Source organism: Topomyia yanbarensis, chromosome 3, assembly GCF_030247195.1.
Source record: "Topomyia yanbarensis strain Yona2022 chromosome 3, ASM3024719v1, whole genome shotgun sequence".
NCBI lineage: Eukaryota > Metazoa > Arthropoda > Insecta > Diptera > Culicidae > Topomyia > Topomyia yanbarensis.
This window is the reverse complement of record NC_080672.1, coordinates 77,391,941-77,414,432: the sequence shown is the minus strand read 5'-3', so window position 1 is coordinate 77,414,432 and position 22,492 is coordinate 77,391,941. Positions and strand designations below refer to the sequence as shown.

At 36.8% G+C, this 22,492-nt stretch overlaps 1 protein-coding gene across 3 annotated transcripts in view; it reads right to left on the bottom strand.

Annotated features, from left to right (window-relative positions):
- LOC131689451 (aquaporin AQPAe.a-like) overlaps window positions 1-22,492 on the bottom strand; it is a 52,407-nt gene that overhangs the window by 886 nt on the left and 29,029 nt on the right. For 2 of the 3 annotated variants that reach the window (XM_058974543.1, XM_058974542.1), the window contains exon 2: window positions 29-283. In XM_058974543.1, coding sequence (XP_058830526.1) covers window positions 29-277 — 249 coding nt within the window. In that variant the 5' untranslated portion in view covers window positions 278-283. Of the gene's footprint in view, window positions 1-28; window positions 284-1,449; window positions 1,595-22,492 lie in introns of those variants that run through there. The other variant, XM_058974544.1, reaches the window with a different exon arrangement.

Below are 22,492 nucleotides of genomic sequence, written 5' to 3'. Positions count from 1 at the left end.
TTTTGTACGAAAACCTCATCTACCTTACCTTTGTCGAGACCATTTCATAAACCCAGGCGGCAACTGTGACCGATGGGTTGAGATGTGCTCCGGAAACGCATCCGAACACCTGTACGATGATCATAACCACCAGGCCAAAGTTTATGCACAGCTCGAAGTGGGACGGTACATGACCCAGTCCGGACACACAACCCATGCATCCCAGCATCACCAGCAGGCCAGTGCCGATCAGTTCAGCCAGCAGAATGGCTATGCTATCCAACGTTGATTTCTTCATGATGATCTGTAATGGGAAAACAACAACGTGTTGTTTAGAAAAAGCGTGACGATTATTAACAAGCAGGTCAATAAGTTCGATTTCGATTAGATGGTAATCAAAACAAATGTAGTCGAACGGAGCTATTTCCTATACAACACTGCTATCAGTGTTTCGTCGTTGGTGGCTTATCAGTCGGTAAAGCAGTGCACCTTGTTCTAGGCGGAAAGTGTTTGATATTTTTTTTCCTGATTCTACGACTGCCATTAGGCAAGATTTCAAGTCACGTCGAGTGCCCCCTTGTATAGTTTCGAGTGTGTCATATAAAAACTGGAACGAGTTAGTTTGTGCGGACCATACGGCACAAGCTGGTCGGTTCTCATGAGTTGTTTGCTTTGTGACAGTATTGCGGGGGTATGAACAGTATTGTTTTCGAAACGTCGATTAAATGTACTGTCGATACTTATCTTGTTTTTAGCTTGGGTCGAGATTTTATGGGAATACACTTTCAGTTTTGATATAATAGCCGCAATGATAAGACGTAACAACTAATATTAGATATCTTCCTGAAAATCATATGAGAGAATGTCTCGTTATGGCCGAAGAAACATTTTGTGTTCCTGGATTTAAGACAAAATTGAATATTTATTAATTTGATGGAAATTTTTGGCAAGGTAAAGGAAAGATATGAACCTACTTTAATAGGCATGAAAAAATCATCAAAATTATGAAAAAAATCTTATTTTAGGACATATTCACAAGATTGTTAAATTGTTGATAAATTCTACTCCCAGAAAATTCACGAGCTGAAGATTTGTCCTAGATAAACATTTTTTGAATCTTTTAACGGTTTCATTTTAAAAAAAATTGGCTAAGTCCAACAAGTTTTGCCAGTCAGTGTTATTCTTGAAATTCATAATTACTTTCCTCGACACACTTCACTCCCGGTAGCAATTTCTTTGTCATCTCAGTCTCTTATGACATAATGACGCCAGAGTCACAGAATAATACAGCAACATATACATAGTAGACCACTATGTAACTGCTAACAAATGTCTGTTTATTTCTCTGGAATTGTTGCGTTCCTCTGCAGTAATAATATGGAATGCCACTGTATAACAGTCAATCTTTAAAAGAGCTGCTGCAAACACTAATTTCACTTTCCCGTCATACCTACAACTGCTAATACTCACTAAAATCTATTGCCGACCAATTGAAACTGATCACCAAACACAATTGAAAGATCACTAGAATCTGCGTGATTTTTGTTTTTCTCTGACTCAAAGCCTGCCTGTCGCTTTAATTTCACCCTTACTTCCATCCCCTGGATTACGCTATGACTCAAAGGTGACATAGACTATGAGACGGCACAAATGATTGGTACTCCAGGGATTGCTTTGATTATCACATGATCTCGCACAAAATGGTTTTTTGCTGCTTTTCAACACCAACAAACAATTCAACACTGAATCGAAGAATTTGTTCTATAAAAACATGGCTTCTTGCTATTTCGACGAAATGGAACCGTCGTCAGCCAAAATGAGATAGAGACAAGCGAAACGGGCAGCTTTTTGGATGAAAAACGGTTGGGTATCCCCAGTTTTTCAATTGTTCGCTGAACAATTCGATCAAGCTCAACGGATTGGTTAATCGCTCGTCAGTAGTGCGTTATGATAGGCACTATTCACCTTGTCTGAACTTAATTTGGTAAATGCAAAATAAAAATATAATTTGCAATAACACACTGCACATTTTTGTTCTAGAACGAAATACTTCAAACGTGTGATAGTATGGAGTTTAGTTCTAATCTTTTTATTAATTTGATCAACGACTTAGACAAATAGTCAGTACTCAGTATCAATAATATAGTCAATTTCAGATTTTAAATTTGAGTCTGTCTAGTTTTTCTGGAAGGGCTATAGGAGGGGTTGAAAACCTTTTCTATTTGTTACCGAAATATTGAAAAATACTAAAATTTTACCTTGTAAAATCGACAATTTTGAAAACGTTATTGCGCTTTGCAAAAACTTCATTCAGGGTAAGTTTGTATGGATAAATTAAAGAGTAAACTTTGGACTACAAGCTTATGGTAATAACCAAATATGTTAATACGGAATGCTCGGATGATTTTTCGAGGACACGTTTTAAGCTACCCTGTACCTGAAAAGGTACAGCGCACTTTGATGAAATAATGCTAAAACAGGCTGCCCTGATAATCCCAAACAACTTTATGGTTTCTACGGTAACAATTCTGAAATCTTTTCGGCTGCCTCTGTCCTATACAGGTTTGATAATATAATTGCCTTAACCAATTGATGTATTTTTTTTCCATTTCAGATATTGTTCATAGTCAGTTTACAAACCCATAGTAAATATTTTATATACGACAATCACATGAGCGAAGATCTGTTGGTATTGAACGGATACATCAACATTTGCTATATTATTCATTGACCATCACTGGTTTCGGGCGAATTAACCACTGCTGTAGTCTCGAATATCCAGTAAGTTCAGCCGGGGATTTAGGCTGGTTCTAGCTAGTATTCCGGCTTCAGTGACCCAGATGATCCTAATTAGAATCGGTTATCACTGGAGCCGGAATGCTAACTAGGAACAGCCGGCTTATTTTCCGGCTGAACTTTACTGGGTAGTTGCCAATCAGTTTGGATGATCATTGATCTTACAAAATCTTTCTCCAGCCATAAGTAATTTCAAAGAAGGAAGGGGGTGCCCACGAATAATTTTGTTTTGAGAAAGCAGAATATCTTCGGCCTTACAACACGCGAGCAAATTCTATGAAAAAATATCGTTGGCGAATACCCAGCTAAACTCATTCCTGAGCTACTTCGGAATTATGAATGGATTCAGTATGGTTTCCAACTCAAATACAACAGCCGATTCCTACTCAATCGGTTTGAACTGAAATCCATACTGACTCCATTCAGTATTCCGAATGATTTGACCGGGTAGGTCCAGTTATTTTTATTAATGGAATTCAAATATGGATTTTTAAAACGCAAATACTTTTGATTCATAAGAGAAGATACTTTAGTAATCATTTTGCGAATCGGAGCCCCATGTACTGTTCGAGAACAAGATGGCGTGTAGGGAACATAAAGAACGCATGAATAGTACAAAGAAGGTGCGCGGTAACCAGAAGGTCGGACAGGTCGTCAAAAAGTTAAGAATGATATGCTTGTGCTAATTTGAATTTTTCTCTCACTTGTATAAGATCCTATCATTCCATCTAATGTAAAATATATATTTTATGGATTCAGAATGTTCGTTTGTAGTTTGAGTATAGAACCGTCATACGAATCCTTTTTCATTGACCTCGCATAAGGTGTAGAAATGTAGCCAACTGTCTTTTTCTTTTAACCCTAAAAAAGGCAAGGGGTCTTACAGGTCTGGCTACAAATGCAAATAATCGAGCATCTTCGGCCTTTCGATTTTTTCACTGATAAGAGGCTTTTGATATCATTGGGTCTTATGAGCGATTCCTCTTGAAGTCATAATTTTAGCTTGCTTTTTTGAGGGTTAAACGAGCTTCTTCAACTATTCGCCTCAAAGTATTTGTTTAACTTCTCATTTTCAGCCACTTCCAAAAGTCGATCATTCTTTATCGCCAGATCAGTGAGTTTTATTTTTTGTAGCGTGCGCTTCCTGCTCTTGCTTTGGAAGGTCTTCCAAGTTCGCTGGATCAAGCCATTGCCTGAAGCACATTGTCTGTTTATAACTATGCTGCCATTCTTCATGCTACTTTTTAATCTCCGTTTCCCTGAGCCACACTGACTTGTATGAAAGTGCGCTCTATCGGACCAATCGGATGCTCCGCCAGTTCCTTATTAGTGAGTACTACAACTGCCTCGAGAAACTTAATCGCGAGAAACACTAAACACGGGATGGATAATGTACTCAGTCCGGCATGAGATTGCGATTCGATAAATTTAAGCGTTACAAATATACGGCAGCCGACGATTTAGGACCAACTGTACGTTTAGAATATCCAAACCGCAACTCGCTACATCCGATGCTATTGGGATTCGACCGCATTTTGAAATTGTTTGCCTTGGGCAGCCCGTTCTTTCTGTTTCAAAAAGTCAAATCCAAGTCAAATAATATTGAACGTCTTTGTTATACTCGTTTATAGTAGTAAAAATGGACTGTTTTCCTCCTTGCGCTTCTGCATAACTTCAATCATATCGGTCATAATCCGCACAAAGAATATATCGTTGATCCAATGTATCTACTGTAGACAAAAGGGTTGTATCCCCTTTTCACACTCCGGGGGTCGCGCAAATGGCTCACTGAACGAGCAGCTGCTGGTGCCCTAAGACGATTTCGTTAGATTTTCAGAGTGGCGTGCACCCAGTGCACTAGCGCGAGTGACGGAAGGTTAAGAATCTATTGAAAAACAAGTTCCTAGTTCTATACAATTGATCATAGATAATTGAATATACCTGTTTATCACCTCAAAATCGTCAACTTCTGACACTGTCGGCTTGTTCAAAATCAAAAGCTTTAGCGCTCAAAATGAGCGATTTCTGCTCCCAGGCAAACGGTAGGGTGGAAGATTTTGTATCCACTACGGTAGCTGGTCCCTTCCACCAGTAATCACACAAACCATGACGTCCATTGTCTGGCATGCAGCCGAGAATTGCTCCGCTATCTATTTCAAATTCATGCATTTTCGTACCCATGAAAAACTAACGGATTACACTTTCCGGATAAAAACAAAACATCAAAACGCAAAAAAATTATTCTAGACTGCTTCGATACGGTAGCGTTGCCAGTTTCAATATTTTCCGAATGCTGTAAACTGTCAAGGCGAAACAGACGAATAGGGTAGAATAATTCGTTTATTCGGTGAGCCATAATTTGATGATGGTTTTGTGTGGGACCTTGGCGTATTTAATTTTTATTTGGTAATAACTTTTAGGACTGCTTTGAAATTCGCAGAATATTTTATTTTCTCAGAAATTGCATCTTTTCAAAATCATATTTTCACTCGAAGCTCCGTTCCAACACATTTTTTTTATTCAAAATTCTTTCTTTTTCAGACTCAGACAATTCTACCTCTATTGATGTAATATAATTATATATTTTATGGGAAAATCTCAGGTTTAGCAGGATTGAAAGGCTTTACTTTGAAAAAAAAAACGCATCAGTGACAGAGCTGCAAATTTTGAAGAACAAATATCAAATCATGCGCTACTATGCAAATTTGAAGAACAAATATCAAATCATGCGCTACTATGTTCAATTCGTTGTTTTTCGTTGGCATCATTTATTCAAATTGCCGAGCTGCTCAATCATTTTCCATTTATTTTCGATTTCATTGACCCTGTGAATATCTCTGTGCTAGGTTATTGACTAGGTTTTTCAAGCAAAACTACTCTGAATATGCTTCTTATTGTTCATGTAAACTTGAAAACGCAAAATATGTCAACATTTAACCTAAACTGGGCTCTACAGAGAAAATAACAATTTTGATTGATGAATGAAAAAGCATCAATTTGAAATCAAGACGTACGGTTTGGTTATGAAAATCCCGCCAATTTGAAAGTGAATGATTAAGGGAGGCTTTGAATTTGAATTTGTAAGTTGGCATTTGAAAATGAAAATTTGCACCAATGATCAGTGTACGTGGTCTAGAGCGATGTTCAATCGATAAAATATTTTTTCACGTTATATTTTGTATAGTCTTCTAAACTATTTGTTCACATAGCAACAGCTTCTGAAATAATAAAGAGAATAAACAAGTTTTGGGAAAAAATCTTGAATTAAAATCAGACGGCGCCGGTGGTTGAGTGGTAAGCGTGACCGCCACTCATTCCAATTGACCTGGGTTTAATTCCAACCGAGGTCGTTGAGATTTTTCTGAGGTGAAAAAATGAAGTGGTGTCATGTCTTCGGAAGGGAAGTATAGCCTTGGTCTTGGTTCATGAGTTGATGGATCGATATCTAGTCCAAATAGTAGTCACCTCTCTGGCGTCGGTAAAGAAGAAGTAGAATCCAACTTCTATACTTACTAACAAATATCCTCCTCCCGTGATCTTTGTGGAGTGCGCAGTAGTATATAGCAAGTATGGGACTAACCATTCATTCCTTTTCCTACCGCGATCTATGTTCGGGCCTGGCCGGCGCCGGTATTGTTCAATAAACACTTTAGGATTACCAGGAGTTAAACATTGAAAGATGTTTCGCTAATCCCAAGCAACTTCAGCTAGTCCAGTAACAGTAGTAGTCGGAGTAGCAGCCAGGGGTGGTCGCACAGGCTCAAGCTCAAAAAAATCTCTCTGGACCACACGAGCTCTGATGCGTTTTTGAAAAAGATGTTTTTCGATCGTGCGAAACCCTAGTTTTTTTTTACAAAAAGAATGACTATATTACATCAAATTGGGGCAGAATTGTCTGAAAAATCTAAAAATGATAGAATTGTTATAAAATGTTGGTTTGAAGGAACCCCAAGTAAAAATATAATTTTTAAAATATAAAGTTTCTGAAAAAAAGTAATATTTCGCAAATTTTAACACACCCAAGAAAGTTATTTCCACAAGTTTTTAGTCCTAAGGTTATTCTAAAATTCATCCATACGCTCAATTAGGTTGTTGCAAAGAGTTAAAATGTTTTTAAAATTGGTACTTTTTCAAAGTAAAATAAGAAGGCTTCCAAATGCACTGATTATAAACTGAAGAAGTATATCATTTTTCAACTCTTCTAGTAGCCCTTTCAGAATAATTTAACTAATATTTGACCGAAGTCCGTCACATTTATGCAGTGAAAATGGTACTCAAATGCTATAAGTTTTGGAGAAGAGCACGGAAATTTTTATTGTAATGAAAATATGTTTGTTTCTCGAAAAATACGAGAAGCTGGAGTTTTGGGACAGTATGCCTCAAAAGTCCCCTATTCTTAAAACCATTCTGCTCTATGCTGCATGTCATACATATTTTGCAGTTTTTCAAATGTGAAAAAATCTCAGAAAACTTTGCAACCTTATATCTCTATTATTCTACAATCAATTTTTATTTATTGTACCTTGTTGAACTTGGAACTGGAAACAAAATAAGAATAAATTCGTTATCGGTAAATATTATGAGCAACATTTATTACCAATTTTTTGTTGACTTATCACTTTACTTAGCCAGAAATTACTATTATCAGAAGACTTGAATCATTTGGATAAACGAGATCGAATATTATCCCAGATTAACTTCTCTCACAATATTTCATTTTATTTATTTTACAGAGTACTAACAGAGAATCCCTCATACATTACGAAATAAACTTTAGAAAAAAACATGGGAGCGAGTCGTTTTAATAAGTTGACACCAAGAAACTCAAAAATTTCCATTCCATAAAAAATTGAATAACTTTCACAATTTCCATCCAAATTAAACTGATAAGGGCTTATTTTCATTGGTTTTTAGTTCGACTACAAATATGATTTTAAGAATTCCTTTATCTTGCCCAAAATATTGACCAAACATTTATATTTCATTAAAAATGAGGAAAAATTACGAAAAAAAGTCAACAAACTCGTAACTAACATCAGAACCATTAGTTTCATTAAAACAAAATGATCAGACTATCAAAAGTGCATTCATTCACCTTTAATTTAACATATTTATATTTCGTATCGATGCTCTCTAACCAAAGATATATGAATTTTACTAAACGTATTTTTTATTTTAAAGGTAAAATTCATTAGTCTAACTCAAAAACTGTTCTACTGGGAATTTTTTGGAATTCATTTTCGTATTCAGCACATAATTTTAGATTGAAAATGACCACCAGCTTACTGAGTTCAGAAATGCTGTAAACTTATTACTGGTTTTGACATATTTAAATTTGTGCGCATCTTTCCGGTGGTGCGGTGCACGCAACATAAAATATAGTAAATGTGACTCTCGTATTTGGAAATAAAGTCAAAAGTTATATCAATTATTACAACAAAATGTATATTTGGCATTTTTCAAAAGATTTATTATGTACAACAACAATACTGCCAAAAACGAAACTGATTTTTTCGCCAACAATGGAGTATGGCAAAAAACGGAACGTGCCAAAAACAAAATCTTACTGTACATACAGGATAGTACCATTCGCTTGAGTTTGGTGCATGAGATGAACCTGCACATTAAGCTGGCACACGAACACGAGGTTTATTGCATAATATTTCACCGCACGTTTCATTCGCTTGTGTGCTGATTTGAATTTTGAAAGATGTCCTATACACCTTTAACCCTAGAACGTTGCACTGGGGTACAAATGTACCCCACGCCTTCTTTGGGGCCGTGTAAAAACGAGAATTCGGCATTTACCGACCTGGGACCCTAACCATAATTCAATTTAGAGTTCCTAGTAAGAGTAGGAAAAGATGGTATAGTCAGTTTGCTTATAGCCTTCGTTGAAGCAGGTTGGAAAGTTGGCGTGGGGTATATTTGTACCCCAGCGTGCAGTTGCCGTTAGTGTTTCGTCAGGTTTCGTGCTTTCAGTGGAAATGTGATTCGTGACAATACCAGTTTAAGTTTGTTTTACTATGGTGGTAACAATTAGTATTATATAATCGTTTTTAATACTTTATTTAATTAATTTAATTTATTTTTTTATAGTTTTTCAAAGCAATGGCTCTCAAGTATAATTTGCGCACAATAACAGCTGTAACAGTAACGTTGCGTGTTACCAATGTATTACTGGTCGGAAATATTTTTTTCATTTCAATTTCCACCCCATTTCGTAGTATTTTCCAAAACCCGATTTTTAAATTTTCACTCTTCAAAATAATTGCAGTTTTTCAAGCATATCGAAATTCAATTTTATACCGTATCATGATCATTCTTTCAACTTTTAGAATCATTTGATTTTTTTCAAATCGGTTGAAAATTCGCAAAATTATAGTAATTTTTGTGAAAAAAGTCAAAGCAGCGATTTTTTTCACTTTTTATTTTGTTCAAATCAATTATTGTATCATTGATTCAATAAATTCCGTACTTTCACTTACACAGCTGTTTTCGCAATTAAAAAAACGAAGATAATGGTGTATTATACATTTCTTTTGTTTGCATTTTTACCTGCAAAAATTGCGATCAAACGCGAGGGGTACATTTGTTCCCCAGTGCAACGTTCTAGGATGGAAAACGCAAGTACGACGTTCTAGAATTAACCCCTTCATGCTCATGTTGTTTATAAACCACTACCTTTTTAAGTAGCTAGAACTTTCGATTTAGGTGAGATTTGCTCACAAAAACAAGTTAAACTATGATTATTACCTTTCATTTGAGCACTTACAGTTACAAGTATTAGCTCTAGAACTGAAGTCATAGCGATTAATTTGGTTTGATTTCGCTGATGCAGTGCTGCCAGAGATAGTTTGCCTTGACGACGAAAAATGAAATTTTAATATATCTTCGTTATTTCGAAATATTCTTAAAAACTGATAAACCACCTCAACTAAGACTGTGTTCGACTAAATTTTTCGCACAATTGAACTAGTATAAATATTCTAGGACAATTGTATTGAGAATTGTAAGGTAAAAATTGAACAATTTCTAGCACTGCGAGGAAAGCACTTATTTTTATGACAAAAGGTTTTCCGTGTTTCTTAACCCCACCATTTTCAAGCAAAAATAGTTATGAAATCCTATAAGCACTAGAAAAAAGTTGAACATGAAAGGGTTAATGAATAATAAATACAAATAATGGGTTCATAGCTCTCCTACTAGCGGCTGAAATGCGCTAGAATATTGATATTGATTGTTTGTTTCCGAGCGGGATCAGGTTGGACGCCATGTCGTCGCTGTTGTGCTATCTTATGACAAGCGCCATTTAGCACATTTCGAGAAAAACGATTTTTAAAGTTTGAGATTGAATATCTTAAAACTTATAAATGGTAAAAACAATTCAAAGAAGACAATTAATGCTTCAATCTATTTTGTATTAAACTCTCAAACATCATGAAATTCGGTTGACTATGTTGCGAGTTTTCACTATAAATGTAAACAAAAGTCGCACTCACACGTGTCGTAGGTGTGTATTGATGGCAAAATTTGTATGGCGTGTCATAATTGTGCATGGAAAATTTTCCATAGAAAAAAAGCATCAATTATTAACTTTTATTAATATCTTCGGCTTTATTCGGCCTAGAAACAATCGATGAGATGCATTTTGAAGGAAATTGAGCAAGCAATCTAAAAAAAATAGTAATTTTTAATTACAGTGTTGCCAAACATGAAATATTGTCAATTTAAAAGTAAAACTGCATATTTCTCGCAATACATGTATTTTTATTTTAAAAATTATTATGCCATTGTGTTCCTCAGACATTTTTACATATAAAAACATCTAAAACTTCTACATTACTTAAGCGAATCCCAAGATACAGTGATTTAAAGCAAAAAACTGACAATTTCTCTTCACTTTTTTCGCTATAACTCAGTAACCAAGCAGAATTTCAAAATTCTGAAAACGCCATTTTGTAGAGAATTTTCAGATTAGTAATGTTGCATATCTAACTCAGTTTACCCCAAAATGGCGTTTGTCATAAGATAGCACAACAGCGACGATGTAGCATCCCGTGGCTGATGCAAGAATGGATCCAATGGGTTCTTATTCTCGTGTCATGAGTCTTCTCTTTACTCTGATCTAGTTTGTGACTTGTATAGATGAATACATGTAGGAGCATACATGTCCCCTCGAAACTAATTCGCTCTATGTTTATCCAAACGTAAATAAGAATGTGGTCTAGACAGTCCGATCGTTTCAATATTGCTCTATGGTGAATTTGGGCAGTCACTAAGTCTCATGGTGGCCGGGCGCCCAAAGACTTCAAACATCTTATCTCGCGTGCTTGTCGTAAAACCTTTTATTACGACAATTATCCTCCTTCCATGATACTTGTGGAGTGCACAGTGGTATACACGGCCTCTAGCAAAAGCATGTATCGGACTAACGTTCCTTCGCTTTCCTTCCGCGATCTACTTTCGGGCCTGGCCGGCGCCAGATAATCAATAAACACTTTGGGTTTATGCAATCTTTGGGATTACCAGGAGTTGCGCATTGAAAGATGCTTCGCTACTCCCAAGCAAAATTATCTACTAATTCTCTGTGTAACTTCAGCTAATCTAGATCGATAATGGAGTATCAGCCAAGGGTGGTCGCTTGAGCTTCAGCTTGAATATAATCAATAAGTTTCTGATAAAACAATTTCAATTTACGAAAAAGTTTTGAATTGAGGGACATTTTCACGGTTTTTGTCCAGTCTGACTTAACACCGACCATCTGAAAATTTCATTAGTGTATAAATAGTGGCTAGGGTAACTAAAACCAAACCAATCATATTTTAAGAAATATTGACGAAGGCACTGAAAATAATTTTATTTTGTTTTTCGTTTTACAATAAGGTTTATTATTTTGGAGGGTTGTATTAAAAATAGTTTAATTCATTCAGCTTCTGAAGTTTTTAAACCTTCCGGCACTCGCGCTACTGCTCTGAGTGCACGTCGCTCTGAAAATCCAGCAAAATCGTTTTTAAGCACCATAAGCGGCTATTAGTTCAGTGAGCCATTTACGTGACCTCCAGAGGGTTAAACTGAACCGGCCCAAATGAAAAATATGTACATCAATCGATTTTTTTTAAAAGAACCCTGTTATTGATTTGCTACAGCATTCGGTACGATTTTTTTCAACAGAAATGTACAGATAAAAAAGGGTCACTGATGGTTCCAGGGGGAGGCACGGCAGGCACGTTCCCCCTATTCAACCGGAAAGTGATCAAGCAGCGCCGTGGACTAGATCGAGTAGATCGCGATGAAATGGATCCGAAAACGAAAATCGATATCTTAAAAAACAAAACTGGGAGCTAAATGGCTCACAAAACGGACATCGGTTATTTGAAAGCCCACAGCTTCACTTTTTGATATTTATACAAAACAACTATCATTTTGAATGTTGTCGGTGACTAACTTTCATTTAGCAAATGTTTGAAGGTATCGCACGCAGCGATCGATGCAATGTAGCTAGAATACAGCTGTCAAACTACACTGTTGCAAGCAGTTGAGTTAGCAGCAGGAAGGACTAGCTGATTTTCAGTGTATCAATCGATTTGAAAATTTACACAGGTTTTTATATATTTTTTGTAGCTTAAATGTCTGTTATCTGTGGCAACGAAGATGGCACCTTTTTCGCGCGATCATAAAACATCTTATTGTGGCTGTGACGTTAACGACTTGATAAGAAGCGGCATTGTTTACAAAGCATTTATTTCAGATGAAATGAGAGGTTACTGAAGAAGCTACACCACCTAATGATAACTGAATTACGACATCGTAAAATTATAAAATTATAAAATTTTCAAGTGCGCATAGATTAGACACGTACACTGCGGACGATAAATATCGGCACACGGAAACGGAATTGTTAAAGTCAAACAATTCTAATATGTAAAAAAAAAAAATTCTAAATCTATCTTAGAACTTTTATTTAACTGGTAATCATTTATTTGTTTCGTGAACAAGTTTCTTTAATTTTTTATGAAATTTTTGGGTTTATCTCCGCGTGGAAGCTTCCTACCATGTCTCAGCTGATAACGTGCTCTGCTATGGTATACGGCAGAGATTTCTTCTTTATATTCCCCGCTAGTGGTAACCGAGGAAGCACATGATAACTGAATTGTGCTGCAATCGTAGAACTTTTATGAATGGTAATAAAAATCTTGCATTGATTGCACACGTTTTAATTTTTGTTGTTCTGTTTTTGCTACGTAAATTTAGAGAGTGCGATTATGAATATACGACAGAGGTTTGCTCAATTTGGTTCTTCTCACGTATGCCGGTTTGTTGCTTAACATTGAAGCTGTGTCAGGTTAAAACCTGACGAACTTTGAACGTTTTTCATTAAATGTGTATTCATTTTATATTAGTACGTGAGCTGGAATAATTATTTCATACCTATTTCATGATAAAATAGAAAACAGTTTGGGTTATTAAAATCATTTCGCCACGAATAATGTTGATTGGGTCAATAAAAAAAGAATAATGTTACTCTTTTTTTGCACAAAATGTGTAGATATATTGTTCCAAACCGCCAACCTTCATAACGATTTTACTAGATTTTCTTGGAACATGTAAACAGGCCCATGTGCAACTCTATCGTTCTTATATGACTGGTTCCACATGGTGTTAGCGTCTCTCACAGTTAACCCAGCAAAATGATAGGTGTCACGCTAAAATTTATTTTATATAAGACTTTTTATTTAAAATAGTTTTTTTTTACATTTTGATTATAAAGATGTTAACCTTAAGGTTATTGGTCTCTTTTCTTGTTAAAGAAATTTCTTTTGGAAAAATCTCTAATCTGTGCGGTGTTGGGAATCGAACCCAGGTGAGTTGCGTACAAGGCAATTGATTTACCAACTACGCTATGCCTGTCCTCTTATAATAGATGTTATTTACAAACGATCAAGAAACGAGTTCGAAAATTGTGTGATATTTTTAGCTTTGGTAATGTTTGGTGATGTTACGATATCGAAACACAAAAGTTCGTTTTTTATAAATGATATCAGCAAAGATTAATACACTTGACGAACCAAATTACAACGCGACTCTAGTCGACTGTTGATGCAATAACAAGTTAAAACCAGTTGAACTGTATCCCGCTTTGATAAGCACGAAACAACAGGTAAACTTAATCTTACGAATTTCCACTAATTGAGCTAAGTGGAATGTATATATCTATAGAAACATGGGAAGCATGCCGTGGTCAGCAGGAATGGTATAGGGTAAATAACACTAGTTTACAAATTTTGGGTTAATTGCATGAAGTTAAGCAAAAAGGTATTTTCTAAGTCAATTGTGGGTCGCTGAGCACGAAAATCAAATACATTTTCATTTTCAAAGAACCGTTTTTGTGATTTTATGAAAAAGGTGTTTTTGAGCACTTTTTGCAGTTTTTGGTCAATATCTCGGGAACAAATCTTTTGATTAACACAAACGACTCACCATTCGAAAGGTATTAATGTGCCCATTCCAAAAATGTATAACACGTTAGGATAAAATATCAACACTTTAGGGTTAAGAGCAACAAAGTTCAAAAAAGTAGTGCTTCGTAAAATTACTAATTTTTAGTTAATTTTTCATAAAAAAATAAATCGACAAAAAAAATCTTTTAAAATCTTATGTGATAGACAAACTTCTTACGTGATTTTTAAGCCTATGATCACGAAAATCCGACAAAAACTGGTGATGTTATTAAACACCGAGTGAAAAATGCTCAGTTTTTCACATATCTCTTTTTGTCTTAAATAAGATTAGACTAGTTTACAAGAAAAATGAAGTTACGAGAAAAAGTGTTTTCTAGATTAATTTTGGGTCGCTGAATACGAAAATAATACTCTGCTTCTCTTTTAAAGAAGTTCGAGTTTCAAAAAAACGTTTTTCTTTTTCTTCCGCTTTTTTGTTTTTGCTCTAAGCTAAGAAGAAAGGTGTTTCCTCAGTTAATTTTGGATCGCTGAAAACGAAAACCAAGTCCATTTTTTTCAAAGAAACATTTTCGTAGATCAAATCTCGACAAACATATGATTACGGCAAAAAAGCCAACTGTCAAAATTCTCTTTGAATGGAAATTTCAGACAAACTAATACCCGCCAATTACAGATGTTTATAGTAAACAAAAGAAAAACGTTTTCTCTTGCATTAACTGCTATGAACTGTGTTTTTTTTCTCTGTTTATTTGACACGGCTCAACGCGTTAGCATAACTGAGCCGGACATCTTTCAATATTTTACAATATGTAAAAATAAAGAATTAAACATTATTTATTTTTTACTCGTGCCATCTTGTTGACGCAGCTTGCTACTGCGTGTTGAGATTCGTTTCCTTGGCGGTGAAAAGTTGTTCGCCGAATCTTGAGGGTCATTTGGTCTGCCTTCTTTCTCGTTGTCGTACTCGTCCATATCCTCATCGGTGCTACTCGCATGCTGTTCACGATCGGTTGTTCTGGTTTGTGCTTTAATCGTATGGGTCGCTATTGTGTGTCCGTTCTCTTCTGATTTCGCTTCATTGTTGTTGTTGCTGGTTGTTGGCTTAGAGACATTAAACGCGATCGTTGTAGAATTCATGTTTGTTGCTTCTTGATCCGGAGAAGCTGGTCTTGCAGCTGTTAGTGGTTTAGCGTAAGATGGTTGTGTGCTGATTTCAGTTGGATTTGAGTTTTCCTTAACAGTTTCTACGCAAGGTTTTCCGAAGTGCAGCTTCTTCGTGCAGAACTGGCACGTAGGAATTTGCCCTGGGTACGTGACTAGTGATGTCTGCTGAATGAGAGCATCGTCCCTTCCTAACGCTGTGAAGCTTATGTAAGAGGGAATTGGCTTGGTCACACGCATTCTCACCACACGAACACCGATAGGGATGCCCGGGAAAAAATTCCTCCATGTATCATGTGTAATGGAGTCTACTTCTCCGTATTTTTGCAAGCATTTTTTAATCGCGCCGTCAGGGGTACGTGTAGCCAAATCATGGACCCGAACTTCTACAGCGCCGTTCTCGCTGTATACGGGAATGCTATATTTAACATTGCCGCATTCGGCGGTGTGCTGCATGTTGTTTCGCGAGGCGAATGACTCAGCTTGGTTAATGTTGTTGAACGAAATCAGCACGCAATGTTTGATATGATGCATTTGTAGGGTTTTCACTTCAGCCAGATTGAGTTCCATCTACACTTTTAATAACTGTTCCACTTCCCGAATGGCTGGTCTTACGGGGCATTTTGAAAAATCAACAGCAACACATATGAACTGTGTTTAAGCAGTAACGGTTTGTCCGGAATTTACATTTATTATGATTACAATCGACCAAAGTAAAAAAAGTCTAATGCTCGACCTTTTTTTTAAAAAAAATGCATATTTCTAGTAATTTTTTTTTATAATAAATGAAGGACAGAAGAAAATTCTTTTAGAATCTCATGAAATAAATATTCTTTTTGCATAAATTTTAAGACAATGGTCACAAAAATTGGATGAAAATGTAGATGGAATGAAGCACTGAGTGAAAATTTTAGCCTTTTATTCTTCGCACAATCATACTTTCGGCTGAAATAATCTTCTATACTTGATAGTTATTGTTTGTGTTGGGTACTGTCTTCTCGAGCTTGCATCCATCCATCCTGCGGAATTTGAATGCTTCAACAGGCTTCACAACAGATTTCAATTCACAGAATATTACTAGTGCTATGATCCCACTGAGACTCCTTCCCGATAGGGACTCGAATATTTGACGACTGGCTTATGAGACCAGTGCTACACCCTCTCAACTGCCGCACCAGGGCAGGGTCCGCTAAAATCATAAAATTTCCATTTCACTCAATGTGCCATAGCATCAACATTTTTCATCCGATGTTAGTGATATTAGGCTTAAAATTAACGTAAACATATTATCTGTCATCTTAGATTCTAAAAAGTCCGAAAGAAAAAATTGTTTTTCGGTAAAAAAATCATTTAAAAATGAGTAACTTTTAAAAAAGGTCAAAAATGCACTTTTTTAAAACTTTGGTCGCTTGCAGCACCAAAAATTTTACGTATGATCGACACATATTATATGTTTTTGGAAAGGGCATCTCGGCACCTTTCAACCTGCATATTGACTAAATTAATTGAATGATTTTGACACGAAATATTGACTAAAAACTAAAAAAAAGTGCTCAAAAACGAGTTTTTTGAGAAAATCACAAAATCGCTTCTTTGAACAAAAAAATGAATATTGTTTTCGTGTTCAGCGACCCAAAATTAGTTTAAAAAATACTTTTTCTTGAAGCTTCATTTTTCTTGTAAACTAGTGTAATTAGGGCACATTAAGATAGCACGATCACCGATGCTGACCCAGCATCAAAAAGCTGTCGGGTGAAACTTTTCCAATAAAACATGACACTGCGACGAAGCTATCTGTTTGCGGCTTTTGAGATGAGAAGTTGTTATTGCAATATTGTTGTTTGTTCTTGGCACACTTTGCACGCATAGCGGGAAGATTATTCTGAACGGTCTCATTGCTAATTATAGAATATCTTATCGGGATGTGTAACATTTCTTAAGCGACTGATGAGAAGAGAGAAAGCATGTTTTCAACAGCTTATGAAAAGGGCTCGTTTCATTTCGAAACTGTAAAGTTTGTTTGTTAGAACAGTTCAGGAGGATCGAAATTTTACACCATCTGTTTCTTTCGTCTGCGTCAGAGCTGAATACGAACAAAGCAAACGATCACTAACAGTCTCTCGATCTACATGTACATTGTGCAAAACAATGGAAACATTGGCTTTATTCTTGCCGTCTTGAATGAAATTGACGATTAAACGCTCGTCTGATCCCCAAAGGGGTTGTTGACCTTAAATTTTGTTTATATTATCCGTGGCTTTGTGTGGTGGAATATCTTAAGATCGTAAAAATGAAGCTCAGGTGTACGGAAGACGGTTATATTCAGTTTCACCACCTGCGCCATGCATTACTATATTAATAATTTAAAGCGCCAGCCAAAACCGAAAGGTTCGTTTTGCAGAACATACTAAAATATGTATTTTTTATATTTCGTTTATTTAATACGAATCATTAGCTAAACCACAGATAACAGACATTTAGCTTAAAATAAAATTTCTTTGAAAACCTATGTAAATTTGCAAATTGATAAACGTTGGAAATCCGTGTTTCATAATTGTCATCTAGGCAACTGTTTGCTATACGTGTTTGTCAACTACACTCCAAGTGCATTTCGTCGGTGGTGCACTATCTACTAACGTTTGCCAAACGTTTCCGGAATTATTCGGAATTGCAGTAGCGGGTATTTACACACGTTTCAAATCGAGCCCAAACGTCTGATTATCTGTGGTATAACTTAACTTTTGATGATTGCTTTTCTTTATTTCAGAGAGCGAGTAAAGGCAGCATAACCTATGCTAATTAACCAGGACAAGTCTAAATACCTTTATCAAACCCCCTTTAAATTGAAACGGTCGATATGGTTGTCCGCGCTTCTTCCTTATTCAAGATTCAAAATAATTCGTTGATTAAATTCTTCATTAAATTAATTGATTACCGTGTGATTTTGCAATCAACTTCACTTTGTGCGCTGCACAGTTAGCGTGGCCGCTTTAATGTTTGTGTTGCATACCATATGTACCACAAACATTAATATTGACAAGAAAAATTGTAGGCGACGTTTGCAATTTTCCAGAATCCCTGTATATATTGGCTGTGTATGTGTAGTCTAGACTAGACTAGATTTCCACCAGTATGCATCGCTTGCTCTTCCCCTTTGTCTTGACGCCATGGAAATTTCACCGATACCAAACTCTTGCAAATCGCAAATCAAACTTAGCTCTAAGCAACTATTCCCACAGTTAAAAGCATTCTTTTCGTTAGGTATGTTAGCTACTGACGCCAACAGGTCATGGTACCACTTAGGTCAACTAAAAATACTTACATTGCTTCTAGTGGAGGAATGCTATCGAACGCCAATTTCTACTTGTTACGAAAGTGAACCACACTTAGTGTGGTGTCGATTGTTTTTCTTTAACTTACCGAAAATACAGGCAGGACTAATATTAGAACCATCGCGTAGTGTGCGGTTTTCACGGCACACGTGATCGAGAAATGGCATCCAAACACTCCATCAACATCATCGGTGTCACCCCAAGTGACAGTTGAAATATGTTTGTCTGTGCTTTGAACACTGTTCGGCGAAGGTCACCGAACTTCGATATTGAAGGGAGCGTGAACTTGAACACCGATGGCGTATCTTTTCAATCATCACTCAAGCAACAGTGCAAGCATTCTTGGCATTTGTGCAATTTTGACACTTGCCGCTTGGTTGCCATGGGGAGTACGTCCCGTTACAAATGAACCGCAGTTATCTAATCAAATCCCACTGACTCAACATTGTTGATGATGGCTAACATGATTGACACCCCGGTGTTTTAACAATCTCTAATGATTCGATTATCAGTTCGCAGATGCGCTTGGGGAACCCTCTCGTCGATATTGAGAAACAATAACTTTGTTCTGGCAGCTTTAGCCAAAATGTGCTAATTGGGTCAGATGAGTGTGGATCCCCGATCGAACGACGGCAGGGAAAACAACTTGTGCAATTCATTATCTTCAATCAACTCGAATTAATTACTGCTCCAATTCTTGTTCCGTCATGTCCGGAGTGATCGATATGTTGGCAACAGTTGATTATCATTTGATTCAAATAAACAGACTCTTTCCGGTGCGTAAAGTTCAGATTCACGTTGAGTTAAAAATAGTTTCTGAAAATTATGAGTTGTGGACAGCGATAGGAACTAGGTAGGGGAAGGCCGAAAATAAGTCTAGTTATTTAAATTACTTGTCTATAAATTTTCCAAACTTTCAGATCCTTTTCTGAAATTGAACTCAGTGTTGTCAAGTTAGCACATTTTCAGTTCAATGTCATGCTGTCTGACTATATGGCCAAAAGGAATACTCGGTCGAAGTCAGTAAAGTAGGCCAAACCACGGATTGCTTTACTTTACTTAAGAGTTACTTAGGGAATGGTAAGTAGGAATTCATACCAACCCGACCCATATTAGAATCTCAACCGTATGATAACCACCATTGCCGGTTGCCCCATCGCTTCTTTTTAAACTCTGGGTAGCCGGATACCGAGAGTATCCCATGTTTTCTAAACAAAAGCAAGTTGAACTCCACACAGCCGACCTGGGAGTATTGTGTAGAAAAGTTAATCTTATCTGCGTAATGGGCCGGATCACTATTTAATGCATCAGTGCTATTATGCTATTTCTTCTCTACGATATATTTATTGGGTTGAAAACTACCGAGTGATAACATGATACAGACAAATAGTTATAATAGCGCGAGATGTTATAAATTAAGTATTTAATATTTTCATACCGAATTGCTTGTAAAATACAAGTACACGAACGATAATAACGACGATTGAAGGGAAATACAAAGGATTGTTAATCTGATGTACGGGCTTGTTAGCAATAACATAACTTGAAATTAGATTCATAAAAAACATACGCAACGATTTTTCAGTACAGTACCCGTGAGCATTGATACTAGTCAGTTTAAAGTCTTTTTGGGGCTGATTTCCTATCAACTATTCATTTTTACGGTAGTGTTTTCTCGACTAGATCTGTTCGCACCCTCTCATTCTGCTACTATTGAAAGAAGGCTGATAGCACCCACTCGTTGCCGGTTTAAAGGCCAAATGTCATCAATAGACATAGACTCGCGTAGAGGCATGAGATAGGAAACTTGTGAGATGTTATCTCACTGTTTGATGATCGTGGTACCATAGCAAAGATTTTTCTAATCCGAAAATCTAGCCTAAGACTGAGATTTCGACAATAAAAATTGGATTAATTTTATTTTTTTGTAAATTATACATATCGCCCATTATGCCTAACGTATGTTATGCCAGTCATCCACTACGTCTAACGTACTTATGCCTAACGCATAAGTACGTTGATTAGTGTACAGACTACAGACCAATCAGTCTTATATCGCCTTTTCTCAAAGGTATGGAGAAGGCATTAGACTCGCACAAAAGGATTGAATTTCTCAGCAGGCAACGGCTGATCATTAAACAGTTTGATAAGAAGCTGTTAAATCAACTGTTACGGCAATACACAAACTTGCCAAAAAGATGCATGTGTAACCTTTTTGGCTAGCTGAAAAATTTAAAATGAAAAAATGCACAATATCGATCATCATTGATAATACGACCTACGAATCGATTCGGCGTGCGGCTGAATTTAAGACGCTAGAAAGTTTAAAAATAAAATGGATCCCTGAAATGTTGTGCTACTGGCCTAGGATAGCGTCGTTAAGAAGACGAAACCATTACCATCAGAACCAGTAGAGGCTGCCCTCGAGGAGGAGTTCTGTCACCACTTTTGTGGTCTCTGGTAGTTGACGAGACTTTTAATGAGCTGCAAGGTCTTGGGCTCGAGGAAATAGGTTACACAGACGACATTGTCATCACTGCCAGGGGTAAGAAATAATCTACGATTTAGAACCGCGTTTAACGTAACATGGTAATGGTGTAAATAGGAGAATTGAAGCGCAAACCCTCAACAAAATCATCGTGATTCAATACGCAGAAAAAAAATATAACTCAGAGTCATGATTAGGATTTGGACCGTTGATGCCCTACCATCCAAGACTGTGCGTTCAATACTCAAAGAGGAACACTACAGAATTACTCGTCTCAAGTAAATCTGAACTAAAGGTAATCACTAACCTGTTAACTTTTTTGTCCCCATTTCATTGGAAATATCAGATTCCAAAATAATAATTCTCAGCCCCGTTCCAACCCAATTTGATGTTTTTTAAATGATCAGAACATTTGTCTAGTTTTCGAAACCGAGGCCATCTTTTTGAAAATGACCCTAGTTCCGGATATATTGTTGGGACTACTGGTTCCTCTGGCAAAGGGGACACTTTCCGACCTGTTATGAAATCTTGCGGCATGTCAAACTTCATGATTTTGCAACCAACGGCCCTGGAGGACATTTTAAGGGCTTTTGGTCGAATCGGCTACAATCTAGATTATTTCGAGAACCTGGTTCCTGCGGCAAAGAAGACACTTTCCGGCCGGTTATAAAACCCATCTTTCAGTATACCAAACTACAAGATTTTGCGAAACAATTTGCCATGGAGAATATTTTAAAGGTTTTTAGTCGAATTGGCCACATTACGGGGTATTCCGAGAACCTGGTTCTTCTGGCAAAGAGGACACTTTCCAACCGTTTAAAAACCCCGTCTTACGGCATGTCAAACTTCATGATTTTTTGAAACAAAGGCCCCGGAGGACATTTTAAGGGTTTTTGGTGGAATTGACCACACCCCCGGACATTCGGAGAATCTAATTCCTCTGACAAAGCGGGCACTTTCCGACTGGTTATAAAACCCGTCTTAAGGCATGTCATGAATTTTATGACTTTGCAAATAAAGGACCCTGGAGGACATTGTGAGGACTTCTGGTCGAATTGGGCACATCTCGTGGTATTCCGAGAACCTGGTTCCTCCGGCAAAGAAAACAAAATTTCCGACCAGTTATTAAACCCATCTTGCGGCATGACAAATTTCATGATTTTGCAAACCAAGGACCCTGGAGGAGGGTTTTTGGTCGAATTCACATCGTATCGCACGGCGATATGGCTTATTGCATCCATCTTTCCCCCAGTTTTTTCTACAATTGACTGGCA